Source organism: Tamandua tetradactyla, chromosome 8 (assembly GCF_023851605.1).
Source record: "Tamandua tetradactyla isolate mTamTet1 chromosome 8, mTamTet1.pri, whole genome shotgun sequence".
NCBI classification, from domain to species: domain Eukaryota; kingdom Metazoa; phylum Chordata; class Mammalia; order Pilosa; family Myrmecophagidae; genus Tamandua; species Tamandua tetradactyla.
Window position 1 is genome coordinate 111538685 of NC_135334.1, and position 16812 is coordinate 111555496.

A 16812-nucleotide genomic window follows, 5' to 3' on the forward strand; every position below is an offset into this window, starting at 1 on the left:
AGGAAGAAACTGAGGGTTAAAGGTTAAGGAAACATAGTCATACCTGGTATACCATAAGACCCCAAACTAGGACTCTAAACTTAAGTCCTTCTGATGTCAGAGATTATGAGCATGTCACCACACCATCTTGGGGGTGAATAACCTCAGTTATCAGTCACCAGTAACTGAAATAAAGGGTGGTGCAGAGGGAAGATGGCTAGGTAATTCTTGTAAGCCTTCAAAGGGCTTTTGAGTGGGACAGCCCCACCAACGCCAGACTATCCAGATTGTGACCCACGTGGAACATTTGTCCCAAAGTCAGATAGTCACTTGCCACAGCCTTTGCATTACATTTCTCCTTTGCCTTCTCTACTAAGTACCAATGGTAGGGAAATTTGCTTATGGGCCCTGGAAAGCAAAGATTAATTCCAAATCTGATTTAATCTCTCTCTGTGTAGGTGTGTGTATTTCCTTTTTCTGGGTATCTGATTCCTCCAAAAGCCCTGTAATAAATAAGGAGTAAAATATGCTAATAACTTCATAGAAGAGTGAACATCCATCCACTCTGACAACCTGACCGAGCATCTCCCCTATCACTCTCATTATTATATCCCCTTTTATTTTCTGTTCAACACTATCAGTGCCTGGAGTTACCTTATATATATATATTACTCATTTTCCTGTGTGTTGTCTGTCTTTCCACATTAGAAGGTAAGCTCTTTGAGGCCAGAGGCTTTTGCTTCCTAGCGCCCAGAAGTATATCTGGCGTGTGGTGCCTTGAATTGATAGCTTGTGCCGGGCTCTCTGGGCACAGAATTTATGGGAAGAGGCCTAGTTGTTCTCACTCTGATGTTTCTCAAGTGCCTCTCAAACATTGGTGGTGAAAGGAACACGGCTTTTGCCAGATGTGGTCTCTAGCCCTGTTTGAGAAGCATTTATCTTAGAAGAAAAAACAGTCAAGACCGTGTTTCCTTTGACAGTTTCAGAAGGGTCATTTATAATTCTATTTCCGAGCCCTCTTGGATCTTTGCATGGGCCATATCCTTAAAAGCAGGAGGCTATGTCTGGTCCACTCCAGCTGAACCTGAAGTTGTAAAGATTTAGATACAAACACTGTCACTTGAGTAGAATTTAAAAGCTTGTCTGAAATTAGTTCTCTATAGCCTGGCATTTGAGTCTGTTGTTACAGATGAGATTTCACAGATTAAAAGTTCAGGAAGAGGTATGAATTATAACTTTTTAGCTCATGGAGCAACTGAACTAGACTGGTCCTGGAAGTCTTTGGCTCAGAGTTTAAAATATCCCCGTAATCATTGAAACATCCACGTAACTCCTGAAAGCATCTGAAGAATGAACAGTGATAAAGTTCTTGGACTGGGGAGGAGAAGGCCCTGTATCCTGAGGGAGCATCCATACACACACACACACACACCACACAACGCACCTTTACACCTTATCACATGAAAGAAAGAGAGAAATGTGAGAAATTGAGCCATTAGTATGTGACCTGGCCATTTCTGAGCGCTCTGAATTTGGAATCATTGGAAATCAGGAACTCCACTTAGTCACACTGTAATGCTTTGTTGTTACCAATAAATACTCTTGCAACAGCATCAGCTTTGCTGTTGCTGTATCTGAAGAGGAAAAGGATAACTTGAAGGCATGGTTCTCAAGTCTCAATCCACCTGTAGGTCAAGATTGGTTATAAGGGGAACTCTAAGTACCAAGGCATATGAATGACTGAATAACTGACTTTTCTTCTAAGCGGCAGCAGGCCCATTGGTTATCCCTAGAAACGTTTGCACCTGTGCAGCCACTCACTCTCATGAATGGTATGCTTTTTTGAGTGACAGGAAAAGAGCATTGAAGAGCACGTGACACCTGGGACCCACTAGAGTGTGATTGGCCCATCCCTCCTGTGAGTAGAAGAGGTGATGTGTGTGAGCCCGGAAAAAGTAAGGACAGCCACCTGCTGCATTCCAGCCAGGCAGAAATCCAATCTGTTCATCCACCCTATCCTCTTTCTGTCGTCCCAAGAATTTCAGCTCTGTCCAGGGCTCAGGCCTCTCAAGTCCCAGTGTTGGGTTGGTATTGCTGTAGAATTCTCCCTATCTTAGTTGGTCCGGGAGCTCTCCCTGGGGAAGAGAGGGTAGGAAACAGCTCTTGTTCACCCGCTGTATTTGCATGCCATTAGCAAATATTAACCCAATGATGCTCAGTCTTTTAGAAAGCATTATTCTGCTTCTTTCAGGAAACCTAGGTCCAGGGGCAGTGATGAGGGAAGTGTTCGTGCTTGGTGGCTAAGAGGCTCTGGGGTCACACTGCCTGGTGGCAGTCCCAGCTCCCCACCCACTAATCCCAGGGCAACTTTGGATAGCTCTCTTAACCTTCTAAGCCTTAACTGTAGAAGAATCTGATGACAATAACAGTACTTATATGATTATTGTGGGGATTAAATGAGATAATCCATGTGAAGCATCCAGCATGGAACCCAGCAGATAGCAAGTGCCATACTAGCACCAATACTGCTGGGAAGCAAGTCCAGCCAGGGGCTTCCGGTGGGAGCTTAGAAGCCTGAGTGTCCCAGGCACACCTGTTACCCCACAGTACACCTGCACTTCAGGGCCCCAGTCTGAGGAACTGTACACCCCAAGGAGAAAAGTGTGGCTTTGGTAAACCGAGTCTCTGACGTGAGCCAGCCAGCCTAGGATTGAACCCCTCACTTTACCCCAGTTGTGCTCTGAGCCTCACTCATCTCATCTGTGAAATGGAAATGAGAATTCTATGTCTCAAAGCTGCTCTGGGGATTATGTGGCATAACATGCACAAAGCAACTAGACTAGTTTCCTGTGCGGAGTAGGGATGCCATAAACTCCAGAATCTTTCTTTTCTCTCAAGTGAAGATGCTAAAAGAGACAGGCAAGAGGAAATGAACTTAAACTCGTGTTGAAGTTGTTTTCTCCAGGAATTGGCAGGGGCCTCTTGCTGAGTGGCGCTATCTTGAAGGGCAAGACTTACCTTAGTTTCTGATTCTATAAATCTTTGAAATTCTGACTTTGATACCTCCCTTCTATATGGTGAACTAGGGGCAATTTTAATGGAGAACATGAAGTAAGCAAGATATTTGTGTTCTTGATAATGAGAAAAATTAGTACAAAACTATAAGACTAAGTCTACATCACTTTCACATGATGCATTTTTATTTGGGCTGCAGCCTCTGAGCTGTAGGACCCTGCTAATCACTTCACTATCAGAACCTGTTTCCACAGCTGTCAGGCAGGGTGACTATCTCTTCCAGGGCTCCAAATGCAGCTGGCACATTGCAGGTGCTTACAAAGTGGTGGTTACCATTGCTATGACTGGCATCTCCAGTGGGGGTTTCCAGAGTGTTCTACTGATTCTCCTAAGCGATGTGGAGTGTGTCGCTTATTGTTGATTGTGGTAGACCAGGGGCTGGATGCGAATGAGCAGCTGGTATAAAGAGACCCTCGGGTCTGCCCTCCGCCCCACTCTAGTTCCCACAGAGGCAACTCTGCATTTACCCATCTGAAATATTGGGGTTCTTCCTAAGACATCACTGGGGGTCTTCCTAAGACATTTCAGAGAATGTCTGAAAACTCTCACACACTACTGTCTGAGCGCTGCCACTGCCCCACTTTGCCTGTTGACATCCCGAGATAGAAAGGGCAGCACCAGAGGGTAATGGGGAAAAACCAGAAGACCTGGTAAATCTGAGTTGAGGTCCAAGTTTTATTCGAACTGCTTATTCTATAAGATTTTGAAAGAATCTCTTAGTCTCTTATCCTCAGCCTCTTCATCTCTAAAATGCGTAAATAGTACTGACCCAGAGCCTCTGCAGAGCTGCTTTGGGATGTGAAAATGCTCTGGAACTGGTGGAAAACTTCCTACAGGGTGCAATTACTGAAGCCTGCTTGTGCTTGGAACCTTTTGGTGTGCAGAGGGTAGAATGTGTCTTAATTAATATGGGATTTTAAAGAAGCTTTCTGAAATGTTCTTACTATCCCAGGTGTGTAATTCCTTCTTCCCCATCTTATCCCTCAAGCTCCAAATGTTTCCTAACTCCTTGTTTCATCCTGGGAGCTAGGAAAGCTAGGTATGACTGGCAGTGAGTTGGTCAAGATCACACCGCTTATTATTAACAGGATTTAACCGGCTCCTGCTACTCCCAGATGGGGTCTCTGACCCAGCAGCATGCCAGAGACCCACTAACCACCTCCCAAAATGCAGATACTGTCTGCGAGGGACAGACCCCCTCCGACCTCACCTCTCACCAGCTACTTCCTTCCCTCAGCTAAAGCGAACCATTCCCCAGGCAAAACCTGTGCAAAAGCAGTAGGTGAATTAGGTGATGAGGCTGTAATTGTGATTACCCCAGGGAAAAAATTGAATTACAGAACAAATATGCAAAAAAAAAAAATAAATAAGGGGCGGGGGGGGGAAGCCTCCTTTGTCCTACCTGTGATAGGAAAATCCCCATCTGGGCCCCAAGATGCTTTTTCATTTCATTTATCACATCCTGGCTTTGTGCTTAACCAGTTGGCTCGATCAATATGATCCAGAATTGAATTTAAAAAGGTTGAGAGGCCAGAGCTGAGCATTTCCTGGTAGCCATGGCAACACGCAGGAGGTACACAGTGCGGTTTCTCTCTCCCCAGCTGTTGTTTGGAGACTGGTTCACCAAGCCCACTTTGCTTCAGAAAATTCTTGTCCAGTGAAGCAATGGTGCTGGGGTGCATGCTCCGCTCTGGTCAGATGGACTCTGCTGCATTGGGAGTGAGGGCCTAAAAACTCCTTCTTCAGCCCCACCTCTCCCCTCCAGTTCCCACCATCACAGCAGGAACCACGATCTCTCATCTGACTCTGTGAAACAACCCAAGAGTTTCCCAGTCTGTTTAATGGGTCAGTTGTTTGGAGGCCTTGGTTGAGGGCCAGGGCAGTGGCAGAGGGAACCCTTTGGCTTCTCCTCCCACTGAGTGGATGAATGGGTCCTAACATTGATTGGGTATTGGCTGCCATGACAGGCTCCGTGCTCAGTGGACAAGAGGCTGAGAGGTCAGGGGGTGCAGCCAACTGGCAAGAGTTTGGGGCGTACTTCCTCTCTAAGTGCCAAGAGAAGAACAGCTCAGTTGATAGAAACCCAGGAGACATTGTGAAAGAAATTCTCTGGGTCTGATTGTGCATGACTGTTTTCTCTGCTCATTAAACTCTCACCCGCCTCTGGGGCAATTCCGGGAGAGACTGAGTCACTCAAGACTCATGGTCTGCACTGGGCAGCCAAAGGCAATTCGGCCACCGAGTGTGATTTTGCCCTCATTTAGAAGTGGCTGCTGAACAATACGCCTTTTCACCAGAAGCCCATCACATGGGTGTCAGGGGATGGGGGCAAGGGTGCGGGGGCAGTGGGAAGGCTGCCAGCCTTTGGGGCCAGCAGGTCTGGGTGGCAGCAGGGACTATAAGAGCGAGGAAGACTCCCAAATGGAAACTTCTGGGCTTTGACGACATCAAACAAATGAAGAACAGGATGACTTCTCCACCTACTTGTTAAGACAGTGGAATATGGCTTCATTGGGAACAGCTTGCTCAGATCGCTCATAAAAGATAGTTCTGGAGCAAGAGCACTGAATGAGGAGTCACGAGCCTGACAACTAAGAACACTTGAGGTTCTGCTTTACTCATAACTAGCTAGGGACCATGCTCAGTCATTCTTGATTTAGTTTTCTCTGTGTCACAAGACAATTTGGTTGGAAACTCTCTCTTCCTGGCTTTCAATGTGGATGATCCTATTAGCAGTAATTTGTTTGTTTTAAAACATTGGCCTTTTTCCTCCTTACTTCTGCTCAGAATCAGCTCCATTAGGTTGTGAGTTGCATAATCATCATTTTGGGACATGAGCTCAGCAAATCAGAGCACCTAAATAGAATCCTGGCCTTTTAATGATAACTATAAAAATGAACATTTTGGGCGGGCCATGGTGGCTCAACAGGCAGAGTTCTTGCCTGCCATGCCAGACACCTGGGTTCAATTCCCTGTGCCTGCCCATGTCAAAAAAAAAAAAAAGAAGAAGAAGAAGGGAAAAAAAAGCTATTAAAAATGAACAATTTGGAGAGCTCTTCAGTGCGTGTGACTGCCATTGTCCAAGAGGTTTGTGTGTGACCAAGTCCCAGGAGCTCGACTGTGTCTGTTGAGGTTAGCCTGAGCTTTGTTCTCTAGCTAGATCTGCCTGGCAGCTTTGGTTGGCTGATCTAAAGCTTTTGGTTGGGCAGCAGGCATCTCACAGTGTCACAAGCACAGTCAGATGTCCTGGCCCTGGGCCAACCCTGGGCCCCACTGTCCATTCTTCACTAGCCCTGCCTTACCGTGAGAGCACTCAGACTGTAAAGGGCAGAGGAGGATGAGGGCTACAGCGAGGTTTGGACTTTCTAAATTTGTAAGGGGATCACAGGAAGTGCAACAGATAGAGTCAGAGGGAGGTGGCCAGCCCACTTGGGGAAAGCCTGTGGACATTGAGACTTTGCAATCTTCTCCCTGGAGAGAAGGTACAGCACCATTAGTGAGACTTCTTTCCACTTAGCTTTTTTCCAAGCCCTCGGGGCAAAGGGCTATGCCCTTTTAAATGTCATGTTCTAGAATCAAAGAAGCTCTAAGGTTAAAAAATATTTAATAAGTTCAAATTACCCCTCCCAAAGCTCTCTTTTAATGCTTACCTCTTTATATTTTTTTCTTCTTCTATTTTCACCTCTTTACTTTTTTTTTTTTTTTTTACCTGGGCAGACACCAGGAACCGAATCCAGGTCCTCTGGCATGGCAGGCGAGCATTCTTGCCTGCTGAGCTACCGTGGCCCGCCCACCTCTTTACATTTTAAAAACTGCATGGAGAGTAAGTGGTTTTCCTATAACTTTAGTATCTGTCCTAGGCATAAGATGCAATTTAACACAGCCAAGTGGTCAGCTGAGTGACTGTTTGAAACCTGGGTCTATGACTTACTAGCTCAAGTGATATCCATCTTCTCGATGAATCAGTTACCTGCTTGTGAAATGGGGGATAGTAAAAGTGCCGACCAGATAGGATTGTTATGAGAAATAAGTGAATTATTATTATGCAAAACATTGAGAACTTTGTATAAACCCAAGTAGGCACCCAATAGTTACTGGCTGTTGTTTTCATGGCCTGTGGTGAACCAGCCATGGGAATTAGGCAAGTCATTAAGTCTCAAGAGCTGGTCTTTTTCCCCATTTTCAAGTAACGGTGTACTTGGGGACCGAATTAGTGCAAATATCTACTTCTACCCTATCCCTCCTTGAAGAGATGATTAAGAGGGACCAGGCATGTGTGTGTAGCTCGTGTTAGAAGATAAAATTAATCCCTTCTGGACCCATTGGAGAAGTCTGGTTTGGAGACCCGAGAGTCTCCTCTCTTTGGCCACAGAGTGACTGTAGGTCATTTTCTGACTTTCTACCTGGGATGCATCTCCAAATGAGGCTCAACTACAAACCTTCCTGCGAGGCTGGTGCCAGAGGCCAGGCTTGTATGACAAAGGCACTCCACTGAAGAGCTCCTTGTTCTTGTCTTCATGACAGGATGTGAGTGGGCCTCTTTCCGCGTGGGCGGGTGGGAGACCTGCACAGCCCTGCCCAGCCCCGCGGGCCTCTGCCTTGCCCAGGCCTGGGTGTCCCTGAGCACTCTAATGGCGGGGGCCACTTCTCCCTGGTCGTCCTTGCCTCCCCAGAGAGGCTCCTCCCTGAACTTCTAAAAGCAGCCTTGGACAGTTCAAGTTGTGCCCCTGACCTTTCAGGAGGGAGGGACATGGGCTGGTTTTGTTCATTACATGATACAGGAGATTTATTGGAAACCAGCACACTCAACGGAAAACATTCTTGACTTCTATCCAGATGGAAAGACTTGTGTGATAGAAGCAATCAGCCATTTAAGATGAGCCTCTTGAGTCACAGCTGGCCCCAAGTCAGAGAGGTTTCTGTTCTCAGGAGGGTCACACATACATCCCAACCCCTCACCCCCAGCTTCAAACAGGGGGCTTGAAGCATGGCTCTACATTTTATGGACGCTGTGCTCTGTGCAGCGATTGCATATGCTCCATGGCTATTCATACCTCAACCTGACTTTAACTTGACTTAGACCTTGGAAACATCCTCAGCTGTACACTGGAGAGAAAGGTTATAAACAGTTATGTTGGTTTTAGGACTCTTAGCCTAGTGGAGAAGCCTGGGGACTCTTGGCACCCAGTCTGGCTGGACTTGAATCCTGGCCTCAGCATTGCTATCTCTGTGTACCTGGGCGTGTTTCTTCCCCTTTCTGTGCCTCAGTTTCTGTATCTGGGAAATGGGTGGATAATGATAATACCTACCTCGCAGGGTTTTATTGAGGATAAAATATTTTAAGACTTGTTATGCACTCAGAAGGGTGCCTGGCCTGAACATAGTAAGTGGACAATAAATATTAGCCACTGTTATCATTGTTGGTATTATAAATACCTTTTGGGGTAATGATTTGCATTCCCACAAGTGTATGGGAAGTCTGCTGGAACATCTTCATAAATCATTAGGTCTTAAATAAAACACAGCCCTGGAGCCTCCTTTTAAGAAAGGAGGGGAGCCAGTGGAGAGGAGCTGTGAACATCAGGGACAGTGGAACTGAAACGCAGCTTTTGGCCCCATCTTTGCATTCCTAAATGACTAAATGCGATCAGGGTTTGGAGTTCCACCTTTTCTTTGTGAGCGTGATATAAATGTAAACTGTGAAATTCACACTTTGCATAGAATTTCTTCATTCATTCATTCGGCAGCCGTTTGCCATGCATGCCCTGTGTGTCAGACCCTGTTAAGCCTTACAGTCAAGGCAGATGGAAGGGTGAGTTTCTGTGTTACATCCCGCCTTGGCTGGCACTCCCCACACACACACACTCATGTCCTCACACATACAGAGATACACACTCACATGAGATATACATGTATCAGCTATAAAGTTATCTTGGCTGCTGCATATAAAACTCAAGGGAATTTACTCAAAAGTTACAGCCTGAATTGGTTCCTTTTGCATTTGCATATTCTGCTTGCCAGGTGGCAAGTTTGGATTAATTTTAACAGGGGAGAAACTGCCATTCAGCTCCAAACCGCTGTTCTTGTCTCATTTTTAACCTGGAAGTGACAGCAGCCACCTGGGCCAGGAGCTAAAGAGCGGTTTGCCTGTCCCTGGCACCTGGCTGAGGTCTCTCTATCAGCCTTACTTACAAATGGCTGATTTGGAGTCTTCATTTTTCTTTTGTCCACTGGACAAGAAATGCCCCTGGAAGGGATGTCACCTAGAGTGACAGTTTCCCTTTGCCAAGATTGGTCAACAGAGGCCAAACCTGAAAACGTCAGCACAAACAAATAATATTTCGAAAGGGACTGTGTGTTTCCCCCTCTGTGCTCCCACTGCCTCCTTAGCCAAGTGTTGCATGAGTTGCTAAAGAGACACTATTAGATCTGAGAGGAAATTAACCACACAAAAGTACCTTTACTCCACTTCACCTAGTTATGACATTTCTTAAGCACTCACATACTAATGATACAAAGAGAAGAAAAGAAAAACAATTGATATTGGCTGATTTCTTTTCCAGCCCCATTCATTATTCTTTTACTGTCTTTAGAATCAAAGACGATAGTACAGACTTTTTAAAATATTTATTTATTTATTTATTTGTGCACGGGCAGGCACCGGGGCACTGAGCCACCGTGGCCCGCCTGATAGTACAGCATTTTAAGAGTTCTCCTCTCATCTGGCTGTACTTATCAGATCTCTGTTTGCTAGTGGTTGGGACCTGTTTCCTGCTCTTGGAGAAGAAAGGAGTTGTCTGTGTAATTCTATAACAATGGCTCTGCAATCGTGTCACTATTTCACAATGGTTTAGGTGTAGCTCTCTGTTCACTGGGTCTAATGATAGCAGAGACTCTGGGCACATAGCAAAGTGGTATGGAGTACGGGCTGTGGAGTAAAGCAGAACTGAGGCTGCTTCTAGTAAAGGTAACTTTGGAAAGTTGTTTAATTTTTGAGCTTCAATGTCTTCATCTCTATCAATATGTGCATCCCTATAAAAGCCTCACTTCCAGGGGTCTTGTGACGATGACTCAGCACAGAACTGTGACAGTGCTGGGGACCAGGGACATGCAGTAGTGGACACTCCACCCTCACCCCCTGCTGCTGTCAGCACAGACATGTAAAAGGACACTGAACACAGCGACGGGGATTCAAGAAGGAAGCTTCGGGCTCTGAACAGAAATTTTCACTTACTTGGGCAAGCCACTTCTCCGAGCCTCAATTTTCTTGTTGGCAAAATAAGCAGACTCTTCCTGCTCCACACCTGCCCCAGAGAGAGCTGGAGTCTGGGTTAAAGGCCCGTGCTGTTTGAATCCAGACTTGGTTTTCAAACTGACACACAGAGCGCCCTGGCAGGCTCAGAGCAAATGTGGGTATGCTTCCTTAGAGGAGGACTGTCTCTGAGGCTCCAGGAAACTTACCCGACAGTTTCGATGGCTTAATCTTTCTGTGTTGGAGTTTACTCAAGTGCAAACTGGGGTTCATATAACCCCAGAAAAATAATGAGTTTCCAGTGAAGGTCTTTGAAGTCTTTTGAGACTGTTACACAGCATCAGGTGTAAACAGAATAATTTTTAGCTCTCTATTGGGATGTCAGGTTTCTATTAGTAAAACTCACAAAAGTCCTTGCATTAAATAATTCTTTAACCAGCAATAGCAGTTACACTTCTGTCTTCAGTGTGATTAACAAAAAATACTCATTGAGCATCTGCTCTAAGCCAGTCACTGTTGTAGGTGTTAGAGATAGAGCCACAAAAAAAGTCGGAGGCCCTTGCTTTCTTGGAGCTTACATCACAGAAAGGGGAAACAGTTCTATCAAATGCACAAGTAAACAAGTGCTGTGAAGACATAAAAGCAGGGTGAGGTGGGGGAGAAGTGGGGGTTGGATTAGGGTATTCAGTTAAAGACTCAAAGGGGAGGTGATATGGAGTTGAAATGCTGAATGACAAAAATGAGCCACCCATGTGATAATCTGAAACTGGAGCATTCCAAACACAGGGGAAGGCAGATTTAAATGTTCTAAGATGGGAAGGTGATCAGAGAGTCCAAAGGAACTGAAAGAAAGCTTTGTGCCTGGAGCAGAGCAAGCTACTAACTGTCCAGTTAGCACCGGATCCTGTAGATCTTATCAGTCTGGATAAGGAATTTATTCTGGGTGCAACTAGAAGCCATTGGAGGTTATAAGCAAGGCAATGAAATTGCTTGATGATTGGAAAATGCTCATAATATAAGATTATATTGGAAAAAGCCCCCCCTCAATAAATACGTATATTCAGTACCATCAACTATATAAAATATATACATAGATGCCCAGAAAATGAACTAATCAAAGATTAAAATATTTGCTGTGGTTTTGAAGTGGTGGACTTGCTTTTCCTTCATTACTTCCTTGCATTTTGTAAGTTTTCCATGATTTTGTATTATTTTACCAATCAAAACTCAATCATACTTTTTCAGGGTGCACAGGTGGTTCAGTGGTAGAATGCTCGCCTTCCATGCAGGAGACCCGGGTTCTATTCCCAGACCATGCACCACCACCCTCCCCCCCAAATAAGTAAATAAATCATATGTTTTCAAAAACTTTGTTATGGAGCAACTGATGGAGAGTGTCAAGAGTGATGCCAGATTTGAGCTTAAAGCGATGTTGCTTTAGAATGCTGGAGAAATTGTGACCGGTAGAGAAGTTTATTTGATTTTTTAACAAGCCTACCTTAAAACGAATTTCTTAGCCTTCTCAGAGAATTGATACCAAAGAATCTCACATTTCTGCTTCATCCCACAGATCTGAATATCACTTGCCGATATGCAGGTGTATTCCACGTGGAGAAAAATGGCCGCTACAGCATCTCCAGGACCGAGGCTGCAGACCTCTGCAAAGCTTTCAATAGCACGCTGCCCACCATGGCGCAGATGCAACACGCCCTGAGAATTGGGTTTGAGACCTGCAGGTAAGAGCTCAGCACCCGGCTCCCCGGGTAGAGCAGGCTCCCTGGGCCCAGGGGTGGGGCTTAGAACTGGGATGCCTCCTCCCTGATGGCTGAATGGATTGCTGCCTGCAGAGGCGGCCCCACCTATTCGTTTGGCCAAGCCAAACTAGAACCTGTATGGCAACTGGAATTTAGAGTCGGCTGAAGACACCTTTGTGAATCATAGATGGGGAGCCCGGAGGAGGCCATTAAGGGTCATCTGTAAGAATCCTCTTGCCTGAAGTGCTTTCACAGCGCTTTCCTGGCTTTGAAGAAGCATGCAATATCATCGTTGGAACCACAAGAAAACGTAAACCAAATAACAGTGTTTAAAATAAATATGCAGCGGGTGGAGGCTTGGCCCTCCAGACTTGGCTCAGAGCAGATTTTTCAAACTCTCTTTTGTGTTGTTATTTAGTTTCTTTTCTGTGTTGCTCCGGCATGGGAAAGTAAAGAAAATGACTGGAAAGTTAAGGTGATTTTATAAGAAGTGATTGCGAAGAGATGGGAGGGACCCACAGCGATCCCTTTGAGCCCTTCTCCCAGGCTATCACAATGCTGCACGGAGCCTCTTGAGCCATTTTGTTGCAGGATGGTTACAACATGCAGCGGCTTTATTTTTTTTTTTAAATTTCTGATGCTCCTGTGTTGCATGGTGATTGCTAAGAGCGAGCAGTGGTGAAGTGTTTTGATTTGCTTTGTTTTCACCAGGTCTGGGTAAGCAACTGCTCTGAGTTTCCACCCCAGCCTGCACCTACCCCCTCCGTGTGTGTGTGTGTGTGTGTGTGTTGCAATGTGATTAGGTAACGTGGTTCCCCTTCCTCTGCAATGTGCACACACCCACACACACTCAGCTTTTTAAAAGTCAAACTCCAGAACTCTTTATGGAAACCAGTAAATGTAAGTTAAACATATCTACCACCCATTCTTGGTTACAGAATAATGTGTCCACATTATGAACCGTGGTTGAAATTCTTTGGCTGAAAGGGAAAAGGAGAATTTTACTCTAAAATAGCACTGTCAGATATGCTAGCCACTAGCCACCTGTGGCTATTTCCATTTAAATTAATTTAAGCTAAATAAATTTAAAATGCAATTGTTCTGCAGGACTGGTGTACATCTTGAGCACTCAGTTAGCCTCACATGGCTAGCAACCAGTGCATTGGATACTGCAGATTCTAGGGCATTTCCATCATCCCAGGAGGTACCACTGGACAACACTACTCTAAAACAAAAGAGAGCAGGTGTCTATAGACTTCTGTAATAGTTCAGTGCTAGATATTGGGGCTACCTACAAGGCAGAGAGTAGGAGTGAAAGATAGCTTGGTAGCTACTGATGCTGGGCTGTAGGCAGATCCATTTATTCTATTCCCAAGGCTAACTGTTTAAAAGTGGCCTTGACTAGGCTACTAGCCTTAAAAAGTGGATTTCGTAAGCTAAAGTTGGATTGTGAAATACAAGCGAGGCATTCTTACAAAATGCAGAATGTGTTCATGTACTGAGGACCAGGGAGATTTCCTACTACCGCCACTGGGCAAACATCAGGGCTTGTGTGCCGGGAACCCTGATGTCCATTTAACCGCATCCCCCTACTAGGTCCTTAAATGACGCTATGGGTACATATCGCTACTCCAGTCTATGGATGAGAAAACTGAGGCTTTAAAGAACAACTGCAGCTTGCCTTGGGCCATGCTACTTGCACAAGGAGGCACCGAGAATCCTGTCCTGCCTTGTCTGAGCCCAGACCCGGATTTTTATGTCCTCCTGAAGAACTGAGAGCAAAAACAAAATGGAAGTTTGCCACATGGATTTGCTTGAGTGTTCTTTCCTCCGTGTTGAACAGTAAATTACTCATACCATACACACACATATAAATTTTAGGCTTCCCAGCTCATTTACGGTGTATTATGTATAGCTTGTGGTCAACATGATGTGGTGAAAATTCAGTAGTAACTTACAAAGGGGCTTCATTAGATTCTAGAATGTCAGTCTTATCTATACTTGTCAATATGATGTGGTGTGCAGGTAGGAGGAGTAGACTCGACAAGAATTATTATTTATCTTTAAAGAGAAACGGTGCCAAAGAAATCTATCGCTCCACCCATACTGGTATTAAGTGTTGCAAAACTCATTTCCATAATTTCACTCAGGTAGCTATGAATCAGATGGCTACCATAGGATGGATGACAGAGTTACAGGCTGGGAGAAAACCTTAGCAGCTTCCTTCTCTGGTCTGCCCCACCCTGATTAGTAGCAATTCTCATACATATGGAGACTTATTAACATTTAATTGTGCCCCCTCCCCCAACCCCTCCCCCCCAAGCTCAGGCGATTTCAGGGAAACCAGTCTATCCATTCAGATGAGGTATTAGTCATGCGAACTACAATTGCAACATAGACATAATGATTTCCGTGTGCTAGAAAACTTCAAATTCACAGACATTTCCATGGGACTTGCGGGATGTAGCACTCTGTACTGTTGCCCCTGGCAGGAAAGATTAAGAGGATCTAAGCCGGTATTTTAGCCAGTGTTGCATTTTTAAAAACCTGCTGGATTTACTTTCTCCCCCTCTGCCCTCCCCTGCCTCCACTCCTCCCTTGAAAATGGCACTTTCTCGGCACCATCTCATTTTTCGAGGCATTTTATATTCTGAAGAAATTGTGTAGGAAGTGAATATTTAGCCACCATGATGCTGATGCAAAGAGGCCTTAGTATCTGAAAAGGCCCCCAGAAACTCCTTGGTGGGGGAATAAGGCTGTGCACATCTCCGACTGTACTCCTTCTCAAAAATTCTGAGTTAAAGGAGCATTGCTTTCTACTTAACCCTATTGCTCCCATTTTAATGATGGTCAATTTATCTCCACTAGTGATAGGATTATTCCTGGGGCACTTACGAAACAAAATGTGCATGTATACTTGTCATATGCACAAAGCCTCGTGTTTGGAATAATGGTGTATGAAGAGAGGGAATCAAAGGAAAAGGCGAGACCAGTAAAGAAGAATGGTTGATGGGAACTAAGGCAGGAGAAATCATTCCAGGTCTCACTTTTCTGACACGCTGAGTTTGAAACTCGTGCACTGAATGGAGAGCCACCTATTTCCTACCTGATGGGAGCTGCTCATTAAAAATGTGCTGTCTGGAAAATATGAACCTAATTGAGAGACAGAGTGGATCCCACCTCCTTAAGTGGCCATTCTTCTCTCGTTTGTGCCTCAGGCTTTTCTCTGCTTTTTCAAACCTGTTTGACACTGCTGGCCACAAATTTTATTTGAAACCAATTTTTTATTTCTTGATTATTATTTTTTTAATATCTTCATAGGTCTCTAAATAGAATCACCTTTTCTCTATCGGCCTTGTCGATTGCTTTCACTCTCTCTCTGTTATTATTTTCGGATTTCACGTAACTCAATTACTGAAACTTCCATCATCCCCAGGGTGAATTGAATGAAGTCTTGCACTGCACTGAATGTCAATCGAAGAGATATTATGAAATTCCTGCCCCAGTCTTTCAGGGTGACAACCTCCTGTTTTCCTTCTGCAGGTATGGGTTCATAGAAGGGCACGTGGTGATTCCCCGGATCACTCCCAACGCCATCTGTGCCGCCAACAACACGGGGGTGTACATCGTCACCTCCAACACCTCCCAGTACGATGCGTATTGCTTCAATGCTTCAGGTCGGTCCTGAGGGGATCTCTCTGTTCGTGTGGTTGCTTTTGGCATGCAGCCCTTTGACAGCGTGGCTGGCAGTGGTTTGAGCTGAGAGCTTAAGTGGGGTTCCATTCATAGAACCAATTCCTTCTGCAGAGATGGCATTCCTGCTCCACGGTGCTGTCATGCTCAGCCAGGAAGGCAAACAATAAACAAATGAGTAGTAAATACCTGATAGGAAGTCAGAGAGTGGTAAGTGCTGTAAAAAAGAAAACAGAGTAAGAGGCTAAAAAGATGCTGGGGATGTTTTTTCAGAGAAGGTGGGCAGGGGAAGCACCTCTGAGGAAGTACATGGAGGGGAGCTCGGAGTGAACTGAAGGAGTGAGCACATGAGCAGCATAAAAAGCCAGTGTAAAGCCCAGGGAGGCCAGGGCAGCTAAAGCACGGTGATCAGAGAGGAGAATGCCGCATACTGAAGTCAGAGAAGTCAGCATGTAGGGCTTTGTAGACCATGGCGAAGAGTTTGGTTTTATTCTCAGTGTGATGGGAAGTCATAGTAGGATTTTGAGCAGTGGAGTGATAGGAATCTAATGATAGCATTTGGATGCAAGCCAAATGGCTTAATTGAGAGGTATTCATTTTGTTGGGGCCAGAAGAGAAGGCTGTGAGGATATACCATAGACTCTTGACCTTCTTGAATGTTCCTTACCTAACTATTGCAGAATTCAGCAACTAGAGAATAAAAAAGCCAAGTCAAGATATGAATGCTGGGAAGCTAGCCAGGCCTCCTCTCAACCGCTAGCCTAGAAACTCATGCTTACAAGTCAAATTCAGGTTCCAACAAAATTAAATAATTCTATGCCTTATGAATCTTCAGGGTCTTTTGAGAAGAGACCATAAACATCAATTTTTTGAATGCCAACCATCAAGCTTCTTACTCATCAAACCGGGACTTCTATTCCCCCTGAAATTTCAAGGTTGTTAATTAGGGGAAGATGAAGCGACGAGGTCAACTTGGCAGAGTTTCCTGGAGTGTCAGCTTTCCTTGAGGATGGGAGGAGAATGTTAATTTAGCTGGAAACTGCCTTAAGACATACTCTG

At 45.0% G+C, this 16812-nt stretch overlaps 1 protein-coding gene across 14 annotated transcripts in view; it reads left to right on the forward strand.

Moving 5' to 3' along the window:
• Window positions 1–16812, forward strand: part of CD44 (CD44 molecule (IN blood group)) — an 87143-nt gene that overhangs the window by 21820 nt on the left and 48511 nt on the right. For all 14 annotated transcript variants that reach the window (XM_077114395.1, XM_077114394.1, XM_077114397.1 and 11 more), the window contains exons 2-3: window positions 11877–12042; window positions 15604–15737. In XM_077114395.1, the coding sequence (XP_076970510.1) occupies window positions 11877–12042; window positions 15604–15737 (300 nt within the window). The remainder of the gene's footprint in view (window positions 1–11876; window positions 12043–15603; window positions 15738–16812) is intronic.